Genomic DNA, 20,742 nt, shown 5'->3' with positions numbered 1-20,742 from the left:
TGTTTAATACAGAACCAGCATGGGAGTGAGATAATTTATGACTAGGTGGTGAGACCAGAGACACGTATGTGCAGCATCAACAGCCGAATAGTATAAAGATAGGGCACTGCACCCAAAAGTTAGAGCTCTTGGGACAGTTGGAAGTTCACAGCCACTTGGACCAGAATAGTAAATGGCTCAGATAGGTATGTGATGCTGACAAAATGAGAATATTAGATACGGCCATGTGGCTGTTGGAGATTACAGTTGAAAGACTAAAATTGACATTGAAAAGGGAAACATCAACCTTTCGAATCATAAATGAAGGTAGCATACAATGTCAGGCAGAATACTCTCATATGGCTTTGCACTCATCTAAGAGATGATAATTGTTTTGATCATACTACTAATATGCAAAGCAAATCCTGAAGTCAACCGTAGACAGCAGATCTTGGAAACCACAGCTTTGCACAGTGGACAATAGAATTGGTGTGAGGACTCAAGCCGAACTCTCAGCTGCAAGGTGGGGACTGTAAGGTTATATAGATTAAGTTTTTTAAAAAAGGTATTTAAGGGAGCTGGGCTTGAAAGGGTTAAATAGTCTGCCTCTAGTTGAAATTGCTGTCTCAGAAGATAGACTGCTTGTGAATTAACTTGCTGAGGCTGCAGGATGACTGACAGCCTATGAGAATCTTTTTATTACAAACTAAGGTTGTGGGGGGGGGGGGGGGGGGGTGGGGAGGGAGGGAGAAGAGGGGGAAACACACAATGGTATCTTCACTCCTTCAGACATACTCGAATGCTGAAACTAGCTAGAACTCATGTTAGCTTCAAGGCCTATAGGATGATCCATCAACTGCAGAGACAGGGAAATTTGTGTTAAGAATCTTGTTGAGAATAAGGAGAGATAAGGAGGTTACAAGGTCCTGTCCCATCTGGGCAAATAAGTGTTATTTTGGGAAATGCTTGATTGTACGTATTTCACTGCAGTTCCGTTCTTTTGGGTATAACTAGGAGTCTGAGACTTTGTTAAGTGTAGAGGACTGAAAAGATATCTGGCAGGTAAACGAGAACACTTGCATCAAGAAACGTGGAACTAGGTTGCGGCTTCTACCCAAAAGGACAATCGGGTAATTAATAATTCTCAATTGTGCTTTGTAAACTACTTAAATACTGTAAGGTATTGATTCTTACCTGTGCTAAATAAAGTCATACAGCTATTAACCAGTATGGTATCAGTCTTGAACATTGAAGAGAGTCAAAATTGACTACAATTGCTAGTAGATCCTTCCGTCGTAACGGTCCTGTTCTTGGGAACTCCCTCTCTCTAAACCTCTCCATCTTAAAAATTCTTCTCAAAACCCATCTCTTCAGCCAAACTTTCCATCTCATTTTCTAAACACACTACCTGGCTCAGCATTCATTCCCAATTACCATCTGTAAAACACCTTGGGAAATTTTGATAATAGTGCTATTTAAAATTATATATTTGTTGTTTTCAATGATTAAAACGTTTTTAAAGTAAATGGAAAGATTCCCAAGTCATTAATTCCTCTCAATATGCCATTCAGTGCCACTTCCCTCCAGTCAACCTGAAATAATGTGTTTGCAGCTGGGCGCTGCATAAGGACCAAACTAGTTGAGTATGACATTACTTCATTTGTAATTTCACTCACATTTCAGATTCCAATGATATGGTAAAACCATTTCAACTTGATGTAATTCAGAAAGTTGTAATTTAATGCCTTTGGATTATACATGTCCTTAAAGTAATTACAGGTCATTAGACATGATCAGAAAAGAAGACCTTATAAACTGAACATTAAAACAGTTGATGTTTAGAAGAGGCACTATTACAATATCAGAGATGCCAAGGGAAGCATAAACAGAAGTTTCATTTTAATCACTGATTTGTTAAATACCAAAATACGTAATAGTTGAGGAGGAAACACAGTATAAACTTAAACCAACAAGTCAGCAGTGGATGCTACCAATTGATTAAAAGCAGTGACTTGTAAATATAACAAAGTTTAAAATAGCCATTTCAGTACATCTCTGAATAGGGAGGTTTCATGTGTAGCAGGGATGAGCACGAAACAAACTCTTAATTGGTTCAGGGTCTTTCATCCAGCAGAGATAACAAGAAAAAGCAAGAATGCTGGAAAAGCGTAACAGGGCAGTCAGCATCTAAAAGAAACACCCAGGGTTAAAATTACAGAAAGGACCTTCCATCAAAACTCACAAAGGATTGCAACTTCAATGCTAACTAAACTGAATTGCTTTCACTTTTAGATGATGTGCATTTCCCACATTTTCTGTTTTATTTTAGGGTCTCACATCACTCATCACCTATAAGGTGTAGGGGAAATTTTGACTTGCAAACTGCAGTCTCAAATCAGATTTCAGTTTAGGAAGGCTCAAATTTTAGAATAGCAACAAATCCTAAGCTGAAATGCAAATGCTCTTCAACAGTGCACACTCTGATATGTTGTGAACACATAAACCTCTTGCTGAATGCACAAAAGAGCAGTATTTACAGAAAACAAACTACATGACACAATCGAGCCATGGGTAAGTCCTAGGTGAGAGATTTTTGGTTGTGAGCCAATCACCTCCCCAAGGTATCACTGTGAGAAAACCAAAATGATTAAAATTGTTGCCTATTACTGATGAAATGGCTGCTCAAAGTCACCGACGTTCTTCAGTTATTGTTAGAATAACTGAATAGCATCTCCTAGTAACTACAGGATAGAAGATTTTAGCCAATTATTTATCAGAAATCACCAGGAATACATGATTTCACACCATGTCAATGGACCATTTTGGAGAACCAGAGATAAATGGTTGGGACCATTACAGAGTTGAATGCCATCCTCCATGCCTATATCCAACACAATGCAGCAATCCCAGGAACAAATGGTGGGTCAGCGATTATCTGCATCTGCCCCCCCCCCCCCCCCCCCCCCCCCGACAGAGAGCTCTCCAGGGTATGGTAACAGTGGTTATGTTACTGGACTAGTAATAAAGAGGCCTGGACTAAAACTCCTGAGTCATGAGTTCAAATCCCGCCACAGCAGCTGGTGAATTTAAATTCAATTAATTAAATAAAAATCTGGAATTAAAATACTAGTATCAGTAATGGTGGCCATGAAACTACCGGATTGTCGTAAAAATCCATCTGGTTCACTAATGTCCTTTAGCGGGAAGGAAACCTGCTGTCCTTACCCGGTCTGGCCGATAAGTGACTCCAGACCCACAGCAATGTGGTTGATTCTTAATTGCCCTCTGAAATGGCCTGGCAAGCCAATCAGTTGTAAAATCTCACTACGAAAAGTCATAAGAATAAAACCGGACGGACCACCCGGCATCGGACCACTAGGCACCGGACACGACAACAGCAAACCAAGCCCAGTCGACCCTGCAAAGTCCTCCTCACTAACATCTGGGGACTTGTGCCAAAATTGGGAGAGCTGTCCCACAGACTAGTCAAGCAACAGCCTGACCGCCATACTCACAGAATCATACCTTTCAGCCAATGTCCCAGACTCTTCTATCACCATCCCTGGGTATGTCCTGTCCCACCGGCAGGACAGACCCACCAGAGGTGGTGGTACAGTGATATACAGTCAGGAGGGAATGGCCCTGGGAGTCCTCAACATTGACTCTGGACCCCATGAAATCTCATGGCATCAGGTCAAACATGGGCAAGGAAACCTCCTGAATACCACCTACCGTCCTCCCTCAGCTGATGAATCAGTCCTCCTCCATGTTGAGCACCACTTGGAGGAAGCACTGAGGGTAACAAAGGCACAGAATGTACTCTGGGTGGGGGACTTCAATGTCCATCACCAAGAGTGGCTCGGTAGCACCATTACTGACCGAGCTGGCCAAGTCCTGAAGGACACAGCTGCCAGACTGGGCCAGCGGCAGGTGTTTAGCGAACCAACACAAGGGGAAAAACTTACTTGACCTCGTCCTCACCAATCTACCTGTCGCAAATGCATCTGTCCATGACAGTATTGGTAGGAGTGACCACCGCACCACAGTGCTCATGGACATGAAGTCCCGTCTTCGCACTGAGGTCACCATCCAACGTGTTGTGTGGCACTATCACCGTGCTAATTGGGATAGATTCAGAACAGATCTCGCAGCTCAAAACTGGGCATCCATGAGGCACTGTTCGCCATCAGCAGCAGCAGAATTGTATTCCAGCACAACCTGTAACCTCATGGCCCGGCATATTCCTCACTCTACCATTACCAACAAGCCAGGGGATCAACCCTGGTTCAATGAGGAGTGTAGAAGAGCATGCCAGGAGCAGCACCAGGCGTACCTAAAAATGAGGTGCCAACCTGGTGAAGCTACAACTCAGGACCACATGCATGCTAAACAGCAGAAGCAAAATGCTATAGACGGAGCTAAGCGATTCCACAACCAACGGATCAGATCAAAGCTCTGCAGTCCTGCCATATCCAGTCGTGAATGGTGGGGGACAATTAAACAACTAATGGGAGGAGGAGGCTCTGCAAACATCCCCATCCTCAATGATGGCGGAGTCCAGCACGTGAGTGCAAAAGACAAGGCTAATGCGTTTGCAACCATCTTCAGCCAGAAGTGCCAAGTGTATGATCCATCTCGGCCTCCTCCCGATATCCCCACCATCACAGAAGCCAGTCTTCAGCCAATTCGATTCACTCCAAGTGATATCAAGAAACGGCTGAGTGCACTGGATACAGCAAAGGCTATGGGCCCCGACAACATCCCAACTGTAGTGCTGAAGACTTGTGCTCCAGAACTAGCTGCGCCTCTAGCCAAGTTGTTCCAGTACAGCTACAACACTGGCATCTACCTGACAATGTGGAAAATTACCCAGGTATGTCCTGTCCACAAAAAGCAGGACAAATCCAATACGGCCAATTACCGCCATCAGTCTACTCTCAATCATCAGCAGAGTGATGGAAGGTATCGTCGACAGTACTTTCAAGTGGCACTTACTCACCAATAACCTGCTCACCGATGCTCAGTTTGGGTTCCGCCAGGACCACTCGGCTCCAGACCTCATTGCAGCCTTGATCCCAACATGGACAAAAGAGCTGAATTCCAGGTGAGGCGAGAGTGACTGCCCTTGACATCATGACAGCATTTGACCGAGTGTGGCACCAAGTAGCCCCAGTAAAATTGAAGTCAATGGGAATCAGGGGGAAACTCTCCAGTGGCTGGAGTCATACCTAGCACAAAAGAAGATGGTAGTGGTTGTTGGAAGCCAATCATCTCAGCCCCAGGACATTGCTGCAGGAGTTCCTCAGGGCAGTGTCCTAGGCCCAGCCATCCTCAGCTGCTTCATCAATGATCTTCCCTCCATCATAAGGTCAGAAATGGGGATGCTCACTTATGATTGCACAGTGTTCAGTTCCATTCGCAACCCCTCAAATAATGAAGCAGTCAGAGTCCGCATGCAGCAAGACCTGGACAACAGCCAGGCTTGGGCTCATAAGTGGCAAGTAACATTTGTGCCAGATAAGTGCCAGGCAATGACCATCTCTAACAAGAGTGTCGAACTACCTCCCCTGGACATTCAATGTCATAACCATCGCCGAATCCCCCACCAACATCCTGGGGGTCACCATTGACCAGAAACTTAACTGGACCAGCCATATAAATACTGTGGCTACAGGAGCAGGTCAGAGGCTGGGTATTCTGCGGCGAGTGACTCACCTCCTGACTCCCCAAAACCTTTCCACCATCTACAAGGCACAAGTCAGGAGTGTGATGGAATACTCTCCGCTTGCTTGGATGAGTGCAGCTTCAACAACACAAGATGCTCGACACCATCCACGATAAAGCAGCCCACTTGATTGGCACCCCATCCACCACCCTAAACATTCACTCCCTTCACCACCGGCACACAGTGGCTGCAGTGTGTACCATCCACAGGATGCACTGCAGCAACTCGCCATGGCTTCTTCAACAGCACCTCGCAAACCCACGACCTCTACCGCCTAGAAGAACAAGAGCAGCAGGCACATGGGAACAACACCACCTGCACATTCCCCTCCAAGTCACACACCATCCTGACTTGGAAATATATCGCCGTTCCTCTATCATCACTGGGTCAAAATCCTGGAACTCCCTTCCTAACAGCACTGTGGGAGAACAGTCACCACACAGACTGCAGCGGTTCAAGGCCGCGGCTCACCACCACCTTCTCTAGGATAATTAGGGATGGGCAATAAATGCCGGCCTCGCCAGCGATGCCCACATCCCATGAACGAATAAAAAACACCAGTCAGTGCATCCGAAGTGGATACTTTGAACACTGGCCTTCAGCCCTTGGTGGGGGATCATTTGGAAATAATACAGCGACTTTGGAGCGCTTCAGGGCAACATCTTTTCTCTGTAGGATCTACCCGATACCATCATGTCTGCCTTCCCACTGAAGTAGACACTCAGATCCCAGGTTCCAAAGTGGTGTGGCTGGAGTATGCCTTCACAATGTCATTCATCCTCCAGGTAACAGCTCGTGATCTTTCGAGCCAGCCCCCTCAGATGCCTGCTTATGTACCTGCAGTAGTGAAACGGCCTTCTGAAGGGTCTTCTTGGGACTCAGAAGCCCCGAGATGAGGGCTATTTTAGTCCCTGGAAGCTCACGATACCACAGCACAGCCAAACATTGCAGGTGTCCCTGGCCTTCTGGTATCACCTCAGCGTGGCATCAGGAGAGGTTTAAGAACAGCAGAGATAGGCACCAGGGTAAATATGGTAGTAAAAAGAAGCACCTTCTATAAATAAAATTGCGCATTGTAAGAACACTTTGTGATATGAAATGTGGTGTTCTGAAGTACATCTGTTCTTTGTTATTTGTATGTTCGGAGGTCAGTTTGCAAGTGGAGGTGGATTTTCTTTTATAGGTTCTTACTGAATCATTGCCTCGAAGCAGACTTCTTCAGAGACATCAAGGAAGCAGCTTGTTCTTTAGACTTTGGTAAAAGTGTAACTCCTGGTTACTTGTCATCATCTTTGGTGCACCCTCATAGACTGAGTGAAAAATCCTCTCTTTAGGAGCACAGCTGAAAAGATTTTTCTCTAATCTCTTCGGTCAAAGCTGAGGTTTTGGACAAAGCTTGTGGACATTGAGCCTGTGAGCTCATTCACTTCCTGGTTTGACAAGTAACTTACCCCTCTTTTCTATGAGCTTAACTGAAGTCGGGTGCAGTTCTGATGTAAATGGTGGAATTTCTGTGACAGCAGCTTTTGCCCTCGTTATCCTGTCATTTACCTACATGCACGATTTTGCAACTGGGCACATCTTATGCCAGCATTCACTTCCAACAGAAGTAGTGCGCACTTTAGAATGGGTATAACACTGGTATATTCAACTTATGCCCCAAATTCTAGTCCACTACGCCAGAATTAAACCACTTTTGTCCCCCGATCCCCTCCACCCACTTTCCCTGCAAAACAAATCTTGGAATTTCAGGCCCACAAGCATTAAAAGTAACTTTAATGGGCTGTTGCACCACTATTGATGATATCTAAAATTGCAAAAGAACCAGCTCGTCCTCTGCCGTCAGTCATTAAAAGTCACAGTGGCAGTAACAGACCGGTGAACTGTACTCAAGACACGTGTTTGAGTTCCATGCACACAACTCTGCCTTTCCCAAATTCACAATACTGCAATCAGGCAATTCAAACATGGGTTCCACTTGCACTCTTGTGAATACAGATGATACACATCCTTTAGTGCAATATAAACATGATATTTTGTTTCATGTTCCTTTTTTCTTCTCTATTCTTTTGTTTTCTACTCCTGCCTTCACAGTCAGCTTGGCAGCAGTTGCAAATTTCATTCTTGCATTTTCTTTTACTTTCCCTCAGACACCAAAAGACTGTCAGTAATTCTCAGCATGTCTCATCTTTTCTTAGAGAGTGCAAAAAGCAAGAGATCACAATGTGGACAGGCCTATCTCAGCATTCATAGCGTAATTGAAAGTCTTCTTTTTAAACCATAATGTGTTTATCTGAGTTGCCATATAATTCAGAAAGAATGAACAAACTTGTTTTTATATAGCATCATGGCAGGTCCTCAAGATGTCTTAAAATGCCGCACATCCAATGAATTACTTTTGAAATATAGTCACTTATTACAAAGGCAAATATGGTAGCCAATTTGCAAGTAGCAAGATCCCACAAATACGAGATGAATGACTAGTTAACTTGCTTTTAAATGGTCTTGGTTGCGGGAGAAACATTGGTTCAAATGCAAGAACCTTTCGCTCGTCTTCAAAAAATGCTATGTGATCATAGAATCATAGAAGGGTTACAGCACGGAAGGCCATTTGGCCCATTGAGTCCACGCCGGCTTTCAAGTACTTATCCAGTTCCCTTTTGAAGGCCATGATTGAATCTGCCTCCACCACCCCCTCGGGTAGTGCATTCCAGATTCTAACCACTCGCTGTGTAAAATAAGTTTTCCCTCAAGTCACCTTTGGTTCCTTTGCCAATCACCTTAAATCTATGTCCTCTGGTCCTTGATCCTTCTGCCAATGGGAACAGTTTCTCCCTATCTACTCTGTCTTGACCCTTCATGATTTTGAACACCCCTATCCAATCTCCTCACTACCGTGTCTGTTCCAAAGAGAACAACCCCAGCTTCTCCAGTCTATCCACGTAACCGAAGTCCCTCATCCCTGGAATCATTCTAGTAATTCTCTTCTGTACCCTCTCAAAAGGTCTTCACATCCTTCCTAAAGTGCAGTGCCCAGAACTGGACACAATACTCCAGTTGTGACCGAACCAGTGTTTTATAAAGGTTCACCATTTTCCCGAAAGCCTTTCCAACATCTACAAGGCACAAGTCAGGAGTGTGATGGAGTACCCTCCACTTGCCTAGATGTGTGCAGCTCCAACAACACTCAAGCAGCTCGACACCATCCAGGACAAAGCAGCCTGCTTCATTGGTACCCCATCCACCAACCTAAACATTCACTTCCTTCACCACCGGCGCACTGTGGCTGCAGTGTGTACCATCCACAGGATGCACTGCAGCAACTCGCCAAGGCTTCTTCGATAGCACCTCCCAAACCCGCGACCTCTACCATCTAGAAGGAAAAGAGCAGCAGGCACATGGGAACACCACCACCTGCACGTTCCCCTACAAGTCACACACCATCCTGACTTGGAAATATATCATTGTTCCTTCATCATCGCGGGGTCAAAATCCTGGAACTCCCTTCCTAACAGCACTGTGGGAGAACCGCTGCAGTCTGTTCTCAAGAAGGCTGCTCACCACCACCTTCGAGGGCAATTAGGGATGGGCAATAAATGCTGGCCTTACCAGCGATGCCCACATCCCATGAACGAATAAAAAAAATCATGACTTCTTTACTTTTGTACTCTATGCCTCTATTTATAAAGCCCAGGAACCTGTACGCTTCTTTAGCCACTTTCTCAACCTGCCCTGCCACCTTCAACAATTTGTGCACATATCCCAGATCTCTCTGATCTTTTACGTCCAACTGAACTACTAGAACAGGCAGACAGGGACTCATTTCAACATCATCTCCAGGAGACAGAACCTCCACAATGCAGCACTCACTTGAACCTAGAACCTTCTTATTCAGAGGTGAATCAGAAATCAAGCTTACACTCGAGATATATTGTATAACGACAGCCACATCTAAATAATCCCCAGTTCGTGTGTTTGTTTTAAAAATCAGACATTTTGTGCATAATCATCTCACTGGTGATCTAAGATCTATTTCAATTATAGCATGCATTGGGATTGTTGCTATCTGGAGTTTAAAGAACGAGGGGATCTCATTCAAACATAAAATTCTTAGAGGGCTTGACGGGGTAGATGCTGAGAGGCTGTTTCCGCTAGCTGGAGAGTTTGGAACTCGGGGTCATCGTCTCAAGTTAATGGGTCAGCCATTTAGGACTGAGATGAGGAAAAATTTCTTCACTCAGGTTTGTGAACCTTTAGAATTCTCTATCCCAGAGGGCTGTGGATGCTCAGCCATTGAGTATATTCAAGAATGAGATCGATGGATATTTGCACACTAAGGGAATCAAGGATTATGGGGATAGTGGAGTTGATCAGCCATGATCTTATTGAATGGCAGAACAGGCTCAAGAGGCTGTATGGCCCACTCCTACTTCTTATGTTCTTATGTCTTTTACCCCCAAACACATCACTGAGGAATAGATTCCGCACAAAATTTCTGATCCAAGGCCACTTCTGACTAGACATTTTAAAGCATGGAGGATGGGCTTGAATGAACAGTACATGACGACTAGATCTGTAAATTTATGAATATCTTCCTCGCTTGCACATATGATTACGTGGCAACTCTAAGAACTCGCAAGATGCTGGTTTAAGTATGACACAGATGTTTCATGTTAGCTGGGTGCACTATTATTTAGTTTTTGTACACCCCTCCTTAAAAAGTTCACAGACTGGTGCAATTATATCCTTTTAACATTGCAACCGTGCACAAATAATCCTAAACCTATTAGCTTTTGTTGGTTGATCTGTATTTGAAACTTCAAGAATAAACTGCTGCTTTGGTACTAAAGAAAAAAAGCCACACTGAAAAAAAAATCACAACTTTTGACATGGTTAAATGTTTAGATTTTGAAAATGCATGATGGTTTTAGTAAATTGCAGATAACAACCTGCATTTATGTAAGCCTTTAACGTAGAAGAACAGAGCATAAATAGATACAGGCGCCAGAGTTTTGGATGAGTTGAAGTTCACAGACAGTGAAGTACGGGAGACCAGTCTGGACAGCATTGGAATAAAAAATGCCTGGAGAGGACAAAGGCAGGGATAAGGGTATCAGCAGCAGTTGGATTAAGTTAGGGGAAGATGCAGCCTACGTTAGAGATGAAAGTACATGGTCTTGTGATGAAAAGGATATAGGTATGAAACCTCAGCTGAGGGTCAAATAAGAACCTGAGATTGCAAACAGTCTGGTTCAACCTGAGACAGTGGCCAGGAGGAAGGGTAGAAGGGTACGGAGTTTGTGGTGGGGCCAAAGGCGAGGCTTCAGTCTTCCCAATGTTTAACTCGAGAAAATGGCAGCTAATCCAAGATTGAACATCATCAGATAAGCAATCTGACAACAGAGGCAGTAGAGGGGTGGAGAAAGAGTTGGGAGAGCTGTGTGTCATCAGTGTACATGTGGAAGCAAACCCCATATATGCAGATAATGTTGCCAAGGGACAACATGAAGGTGAGGAAGAGGAGGGGGCCAAGAAAATAAATTCTTGGGGACTCTGGAGATAATGGTATGGAGGCAAGAAGAGCAGTCATTGCTGAAGGTGCCCTCACTGTGATTGGATAAGTATGAGTGGAATCATGTGAGAGCAATCCCTCTCCGAGCTGGATAACGGAGATGATGTTTTGGAGGAGGATGGTGATCAACTGTGTCAAAGGCTACAGAGAGGTCAAGAAGGGATACTGCACACAATCACAGTCACAGAAGATATCATTTGTGACTTTGGTTAGGGCTTTTTTGGTGCTGTGGTGGGGTAGAAAATCAAACATTGAGTTTTGGAAGAGAAGGGCATGGATTTGCGACACAGTCAAGACCTCTGGAGAGAAAAGGGAGGTTGGAGTTTGGGCAGTAGTTTGCAAGAGTGGAGGGGTCAAAAATGGGTTAATTGAGGAGGGGGTGATGGTGGTTTTGAAATGGTGGGGGACAGTACCCGAGGACAGGGAAACATTTACAATGTCAGCTAATGTTCTTTGACATACCACCACCTTTAACAAACTATTCTTTGTAGTTGACTCAGAGTCTATACAGGATTCTCCAGAGTTATTACTGTGGCACATTACCATACAACTGCTGAGTGCTGCCATGACACCATACTGGGAATCAACTTTAAGTTGCTTAAATGCTTTTACTATTATTTATTTAAAAAACAAGGCTGTTTGCTGGGGCAAGAGATTTTTCGGGAAGTATGACAGCGTCCTTCCTTCATTTTTACAATTGACAATTTTGTAAAAAATTATTTTATACTGATCTACAGTGCCAGAGTTAGCATCACATTTTGGATAAACACAAATCACTTCCTTGAAACTTATCTTTGGCAATGTATGAAGTTAATTGGAATGCTCTAACTTGATTCTAAGGCAAATGACAGAATTATTTTTATATTTATACTTGAGTTTCCATTCTGCATATTACTCCCTATTCCAAAAATGAGTCAACATTTATAGTGTGAGGGACATAAGTATTGTTTACTCTGAGTTACAAATGTTGTATGATAAGGGAATTTTAAAAGTATAACGTCCATTAATAATCATTGGTACAAAATAAATAAAACAAATAAAGAACAAATATTTGCTGTAATTTCATTTGAACTGCAATTACTGAAACTATAAAAAAATTTAGGAAAAAAATAAATATGTATTGCAAACCTTCCAACAGTCACACTACAAATTATGGTTACCAAAGTGAATATATCACCACCCTGTAATTTTGAATTGTGGAGAACAAATCTATATAAAACAACCCTAAGCTAACTCATCTCTTTAAAAGCAGGTTTTCTGAATGGTCTGGTGAATTGAGGGGCTCTGCTGTATTCCTTTATTTCCATTTGTACAACTATAGGCACAATTTAGGAGTTTTCATTTTAATACACACATCCAGATAGTATTCACTGCACTAACCTGAAATAATGAAAAGAAAATGCATGAAACCTTTAACTACAGTGATATGTGCTGATATGAATTGTTCCAAAAATAAATTCTCCTATAAATTTGACAAATCTACAGGATGTCTGGAAGAGATAAGCAGGAATACAAACTTGATACCATGTTTTTATTGAACTGTCCGATTCCAAGCTTTTACCACTTGGATTTTGATTTTTAGCTTTGTTTAGCGAAATACGATCCTTCTGAAACATGTGAAGTTACCAAGTTTTCAAAATTGTAGATAAATAGACCACCACCAACATACATGTAGTTATCTTCCAGCAACACTCAGGGATTTGTAAAATACATTTAAAAAAAAATAAAAGCAATTGAAGACTTACTGAAAACTTAGGGTAAGTGTCACAAACTTACCAGCCTACTGTTTGAATGAAGCATCTTGCAGTAAATCTCACAATGCATTACTTACAAGGCCTTACAAATTTCCAGTTACAAAGGCATTGTGACACTTAAGAAATTTAATTGCAACGCTTTAAAGGAGTGGGTCAACATTGTTCTTTTATCACCAGAACCTGCGCTTCAATTCATGAGAAATCTCTCGGTCAGCTGTAAGAGTCCTATGTGAAATAAGTTCATGAAATCTGAAACCAATTTCAACTTATAGTAGGCCAATTCCCTATGTTGTGCCATAAGGATGGCAGGTGTAGGAATTGGAATAATTCATAGTAGTGCCTCTGAGTGAAGACACCTTGATTAGTACAAAAGAGACCTATGAAGCTGCCCCCAGTGATATCAATGTGCAAATGCACATGATATAAGCCTGAGCCACATCGAAGACCGAACTAGTTTTCCATCCCTGTTCTGACCTCAGTTGACTTGTCAGCTGGGACAGCAGCTGACTTATCCATCAGCCTCAGCAAGACTAATCTGCCTGAATGGGCAGCACTGCCCACAACCCACTGACTGATTCAGTCTGGTACTAAAGTAGAACTTCATGTGACATCATGGAGAGTTCTACACGAAATATCAGTCCTCAGGTTATCCCTGATCAACAGTTCTCAAGAAGCACAAGAGATGTCTGAAGCATGTTAATAAGTGTACATGTAAATCCCTTTTTATAATACACAAGATTACATGACAACTTAGCACAATAATATTCCCCCTTTAAATGGATGAATGATACAGCTGTATATCTACAAATATTGATAATGTAGATTGCAAGACAATTGGCAGAGCAGAGTGAAAGAGAAATAGAAGCTCAACTTACAACATCGAGTTAAATCGAAACAGCATTTGGCCCAACTGGTCTATGCTCGCGTTTATGCTACATACGAGCCTTCTCCCTCCCTATTTCATCTAACCCTATCAGGATACCATTCTATTTCTTCCCCCCCATGCGTTTATCTAGCTTTCCCTTCAATGCATCTATGCTATTTGCTTCAACCATTCCTTGTGGTAGCACGTTCCACATTTTCACCACTCTGGGTAAAGAAATTTCTCCTGAATTCCCTATTGGATTTATTAGCGACTATTTTATATTTATGACTTTTAGTTTTGGACTCCCCCCTCAAGTGGAAATATTTTCTCTACATCTACCCTCACATCTTAAAGATCTCTATCAGGTCACCCCTCAGCCTTCTCTTCTAGAAAAGAGTCCCAGCCTGTTCAGCCTTTACTGATAAAGATGATACCAGAACTGAGGGGATATCCTTGTGATTCTTTGTTGCACCCACTCCAATGCCTCTACATCCTTTCTATAATATGGAGACCAGAACTGTGCACAGTACTCCAAGTGTATTCTAACCAAGGTTCCAAAGTTTAACATAACTTCTTTACTTTTCAATTCTATCCCTCTTGAAATGAACCCTACTGCTTGATTTGCCTTTTTTATGGCCCTATTAACCTGCATCGCTACTTTTAGTGAATTGTGTGTCTGTACCCTGAGATCCCTTTTGTATTAACTACACCCTCCAATTTGGTGTCAGACAACTATGAAAATCGGTGGGGTACCTCTGTTCAACACTTCTCAGGTGGAACGCATCTTCCATTACCATGTCCATCTGTCAGCTTAATTTCCTTTACTAGGGGTAGTACCTTAGCACAATTATCAGTGAAGAGTCTGAAAATCCACATAGAAAGTTCAGAGGGATAGTTTTATTTTTAAAAAATTGTTCATGGGATGTGGGCATCGCTGGCAAGGACAGTATTTATTGCCCATCCCTAATTGCCCTCGAGAAGGTGGTGGTGAGCCACCTTGAACCGCTGCAGTCCACGTGGTGAAGGTCCTCCCACAGTGCTGTTAGGTAGGGAGTTCCAGGATTTTGACCCAGCGACGATGAAGGAATGGCGAGATATTTCCAAGTCAGGATGGTGCATGACTTGGAGGGAAGTGAAAAAGGAAATAAGAGGGGCAGAGAGAATGAGAATAGACTGGTGGCCAACATAAAAGGGAATCCAAAAGTCTTCTACAAGCATGTAAGCAGTAAATGAGTAGTAAGAGGAGTGATGGGGCCAATTAGGGACCATAAAGGAGATTTACTCAGAGGCAGAAGAGATGGCCAAGGTACTAAATGAGTACTTTGCATCTGTCTTTACCAAGGAAGAAGATGCTGCCAGAGTCTCAGTAAAGGAAGATGTAGTTGAGATGCTGGATAGGCTAAAAATTGATAGGCTAGTTGTACTTAAAAGTAGATAAGTTAAAGGAAAATTGTGTTTAGCTAACCTGAGAGTTTTTTGATGTGGGCTCAGAGAGGGTAGATTAGGTGTATAGGGACTTTCAAAAGGAGTTTGATAAAGTGCCGCACGGTAGGCTTATCATCAAGATTGCGGCCCAGGGAATAAAGGGGGCAGTAGCCAATGCTGCATCCATGTCGCTAAGGGTCAGAAAACAGTAGTGGTGAATGGTTGTTTTTCCGACTGGAGGGTGGTGTACAGCAGTGTTCCCCAGGGGTCAGTGCTGGGACCACTGCTTTTCTTGATATATATTAATGACTCAGATTTGGGTGTACAGGGCATAATTTCAAAATTTGCAGATGACACAAAAGTTGGAAGGGTAGTATACAGTGAGGAGGATAGTGATAGACTTCAAGAGGATATAGACAGGCTGGTGGTATGGGCGGACACGTGGCAGATGAAATTTAATGCAGAAAAATGCAAAGTGATACATTTCAGTAGGAAGAATGAGAAGCAATATAAACTAGAGGGCACAACTCAAAGGGGTACAGGAACAGAGATCTGGGGGTATATGTGCACAAACCATTGAAGGTGGCAGGGCAGGTTGAGAAAGCGGTTAAAAAAGCATACAGGATCCTGGGCTTTATAAATAGAGGCATAGAGTATAGAACTATGGAAGTCATGATGAACCTTTATAGAACACTGGTTCGGCCACAACTGGAGTATTGTGTCCAGTTCTGGGCACCACACTTTAGGATAGATGTGAAGGCCTTAGAGAGGGGGCAGAAGAGATTTACTCGAATGATTCCAGGCATGAGAGACTTGAGTTACATGGATAGACTGGAGAAGCTGGAGTTGTTCTCCTTGGAACAGCGAAGGTTGAGAGGAGATTTGATAGAGGTATTCAAAATCATGAAGGATTTAGACAGAGTGGATAGAGAGAAATTGTTCCCATTGGCAGAAGGGTCCAGAACCAGAGGACATAGATTTAAGGTGATTGGCAAAAGAACCAAAGGTGACATGAGGAAAAACTTTTTTTACGCAGCGAGTGGTTAGGATCTAGAATGCACAGCCTGAGGGGGTGGTGGAGGCAGATTCAATCATGGCCTTCAAAACGGAACTGGATAAGTACTTGAAAATAAAAAAATTGCAGGGCTGCAGGGATAGGACGGGGGAGTGGGACTAGCTGGATTGTTCTTGCATAGAGCTGGCGCGGACTTGATGAGCTGAATGGCCTCCTTCTGTGCTGTAACCTTTCTATGATTCTATTGCCTACATGAAGGAAAAGGGGAACAATTCCAGCTATACTGAAAATTACTAAAATGGATTATAAGAAGCCACATTAATTCAAAAGCACTAAGAAGAAATATTTAAAACAAATTGTATGAAACCATGTGAAAAATGTAAACAGTTAAAGGTGCGAGTTAACTGTGTTGCACAGATGAACACAGATCTGGACAGATCCGATAACTGATGAAACATACAGCAAGAGGAGCCTTCCCGATCAGTTTGCAAGTAAACAGTTCTGCCATTATGGCATGTGCAGTGTAATTTCTATTTGAAAAGTGACTACTTCACCAAAAAATAATCTATCTTCTTCATGCAGCTATACTTATTAACCTGTCATTGGGAACGCTCCCACAGTAGCCTTTCACAGGAATGAGCAAGGATCCATCTGCCTAGTTAGATCCAGGTCAAAGTTAAGTTCTGCCAAACTACAAGTCTTTCTTTGCAAGATTTTGAGACAGTTATGAAGATATGGACCATACAAGCAGCTGCCTTGCAGATATCACATTTTGTCGCCTATTGGAGGTTAGCTCAGGCTACAACTATTACACATCAGAATGGATTGCATTCTTATGCATGTATTAAAAATTCATAAAATTGGGGGTGAGAGTGTGAGAGAGAGAGTTCGTGAGAGAAAGAAGAGAGAGAGAGAGAGAGAGAGAGAAAGTCGAGTTTCATACTAAAAAGAGCCAATCCAGATTAAAACAAGCAATTTTAAAAAGGTGTTCACAGCTAAGTTTCATTTGAAGACAGTACAATCAATGCTCTATTCTCTCATTGTATTTTACAAAGTGCTTTTTATTCATATCACAACTGAATCAGCAGAAAATGATGCACATGTGCAGCTGTTAAACATCAGGGTAAAGCTCAGCACATTCCTTAGGACAAAAAGGTGCAAAAAGAAAACTTCACCACCAGGAAAAAAAAAATGATGGTTTCCATGTTTAGGATGGTCTCAAGTGTTGACATGTTAATGTCAGAAGAAATAACTGAACAACTGCCAAAAGAATCTGAGTAACAGAGTAACTTCCAGTAACAGCTTGATCTTTTTCCAGGTAATTTTATATTAAAACAAAACTTTCATTTAAAGCTGTCTTACAAAACAATGGATTTACAGCAGAAAGAGAAATCAGGCTGAAACAGGCACATTGCAATTAAGAGACAGTCAAGAGCACGGTCACAGTAATTGAAACAAGTCTGCATAAATCAGATACACATCCTCAGTACTGAAGTAAAGTCTCTCATTTCCTTAAAGGGACTGCTATACTTCTCTCTTCCATGAGAGTCTGGTCTAGCAGTACAGCAGTTGCCAGAATACAGTGACTCCACCTCCTTAATCTGCATTACCTAATTTGCAATAATTTCAGATAACTCATTTTCAAATAACGAAATTTAAAACATTGAAAAGACTGAAGCCAGTGTCTTCGATCCCCACCACCAACTCCATCCCTCTCCCTGGCCACTGTCTGAGGCTGAACCAGACCAATCGCAACCTTGGGATCCTATTTGACCCCGAGATGAGCTTCCGACCACATATCCGTTCCATTATCAAGGCTGCCTACTTCCACCTCCATAACATCGCCCATCTCCACCCCTGCCTCAGCTCATCTGCGCCTAAAACCCTCATCTATGCCTTTGTTGCCTCTAGGCTCGACTATTCTCCTGGCCAGCCTCCCATCTTCCACCCTCTATAAACTTGAACTCATCCAAAACTCTGCTGCCCATATCCTAACTCGCACTAAGTCCCGTTCACCCATCACCCCTATGCTCGTTGACCTACATTGGCTCGCGGTCCAGGAACGCCTTGATTTTAAAATTCTCATCCTGGTTTACAAATCCCTCCATGGCCTTACCCCCTCCCCATCTTTAACCTCCTCCAGCCCTACAACCCTCAAATCTCTGTGCTCCTCCAATTCTGGCCTCTTGCACATCCCTGATTTTAAATCGCTCCACCATTGGCGGCCATGCCTTCAACTGCCTAGGCCCTAAGCTCTGGAATTCCCTCCCGAAACCTCTCCGCCTCTACTTCTCTCTCATTTAATATGTTCCTTAAAAACTACCTCTTTGACCAAGCTTTTGGTCACATGCCCTAATATCTCCTTATATGGCTCAGTGTCAAATACTGCTCCTGTGCGCCTTGGGACGTTTTACTAAGTTAAATGCAAGTTGTTGTAATTAAATCTCTCCATTTTACCACATTACTATCATCTCTGCCTTCAAAAGCCTCACAAAGCCCTTAACTCCAACAATGTAGTCAACCCACCCTCTTCCCTCCTCCTCGGTGTCCAACTTGCTCCACTGTAAGTACCCAGAGATGTTTTCTTCATGCAAGGAAAGCTATAGCAATTGTATTGACCTCCACCTCAAAGTACACAATACAAACTTTGTTTTTAAATCACTATGTGCATGAAAATCACAGTACAGTATTAACGTATTGCCCAAATTACTTTTTTGGGGGTATTTAACAGCAGATCACATTCTTTGAAAGTCGGAGTGATTACATCACAATTATAATTCTTCAATGGAGGACACAATGACATACCAAAAACATGGTGCATTCTGCCTAATGTCCACCAAGATGCCTGTCGCAAGCAGGGCAAAGGAAGCAAAAAAGAAAGCCGCTCCAAAGTGTATTAATGAAATATATATGACTGATTTTACCACAATGATCTCATTTCAGGGTTCACAGCATAGTTGTGGACCATTGAAAATTTGCTCTTAACCATCATAGAGCATTTTGAGATTATCCAATAAAAGAAATTAACAGTCATGTGGATCTCAGACTTTGTGCTTATAGTTATGATTTGCTGCACCGCTCAAGGAAGTTACTGTATTGTAGCAAAATATACATCACTTTCTATAAAATATATTCTCACCATATTCCTTAGTAATTAGCTCCAAATTATTACTCAGTGAATCTTACTTTGTGGACCCCATTAAATAGCACTGATAAACAGCTCACTGGCAAAAGAGAATCCAAATTGAAAAAAAGACCTTAAATAAAATAGTCAGCCTGAAGCGATTTAAAAGCAATATGACACACACATTCATATTGTAGCTATAAACTACTAGGGTCGCTCTCTGTTTAATTTATTATTTGAAACTCTGAATTAGATTAGTATAGTTATGCAGTCTTCAGGTTGAATTTATGCATGGTATCTGAACCAGAAGGCTACATTACTACCTAGCTGTCCATTGTTTTCTTCCCCTGAAGTGTTTTCACTCACTATTTTTCTTAGTGTCGAAAATAAAAGCTATCTAGTTTTAATTGATGCATATTGAAAGTAGCAAAATTAGTAGAAAGCTTGTGTTTTTAATTCTTCCATTGCTGATTCAAACCCAAGTAAATCAAGATAAATTTAAATAAAAGCACTTTTTAGTTCCTGAACTATGGTTAACAACTTTGACAGATATTCTAAAAATTTGGTTAAACAGGCTGAAAGATCCTGTCACTACCCTTGGATGGGATTTAACAGGCTCCTTTCATTAACCCTTGTGGAATCTATCTTTGGTTATGCGTAGTTGGTATGGTCTGTCATCACATTGCAGCAAGTTATAAGTTGAAAACATTGTACGTACCCTGGATATCATCATTGAAGGTGCAATACTTATCGCGGTACTTGTTCAGAAGACGAAATGCATTGGCGTTAGCAAAATCCTCAAATTGGATCAGTATGTTCTGGCCATACCTAAAAAAAAATGAATGCCGATTACAGGGAGATAGTTTCCAGAAAAATATATTAAATATTAAAACATTGGGCAGATTTTGCTGTCAAAATAATGGTGAGGCTGATGGCGCTCACAATTATTTATACGCAAATGCTACAGCAACTTCAGGCGAGAGGCAGATGTGCGGTTAAACATGGATATCCAAAAGTTGCTGTCCAAGATGCGCTGCTCCGCCGTTAGCTTCACGAAAACGGCATCTCGCTGTCTGACTCTGCATTGAATGGTGGGAAGTTGCTGTATTTGCGCAGTAGATATGAAGTAAACTCGCCACAGAAAGTTAAGTCTTGTCCATATCAGTCTAAGTGCCCTTTTCATGACATAAATGTTAATTACAGCCAGTCAACCTCTCTGGCACTGAAAATTAACTTTTACAAGGGTGGAGTCTCACTCCTTCAGGTGCTAGTTGTTGGAGATT

At 42.3% G+C, this 20,742-nt stretch overlaps 1 protein-coding gene across 3 annotated transcripts in view; it reads right to left on the bottom strand.

The window, feature by feature from the left end:
• The window catches only part of me1 (malic enzyme 1, NADP(+)-dependent, cytosolic), a 409,773-nt gene that overhangs the window by 89,531 nt on the left and 299,500 nt on the right, over positions 1 to 20,742 (bottom strand). For all 3 annotated transcript variants that reach the window (XM_067984787.1, XM_067984785.1, XM_067984786.1), the window contains exon 7: positions 20,178 to 20,287. In XM_067984787.1, the coding sequence (XP_067840888.1) occupies positions 20,178 to 20,287 (110 nt within the window). The remainder of the gene's footprint in view (positions 1 to 20,177; positions 20,288 to 20,742) is intronic.

The sequence above is a fragment of the Heptranchias perlo genome, chromosome 5 (assembly GCF_035084215.1).
Source record: "Heptranchias perlo isolate sHepPer1 chromosome 5, sHepPer1.hap1, whole genome shotgun sequence".
In the NCBI taxonomy this organism is placed as follows: domain Eukaryota; kingdom Metazoa; phylum Chordata; class Chondrichthyes; order Hexanchiformes; family Hexanchidae; genus Heptranchias; species Heptranchias perlo.
Note: the sequence above shows the minus strand (reverse complement) of the source record. Positions and strands in the feature narration are given on the sequence as shown.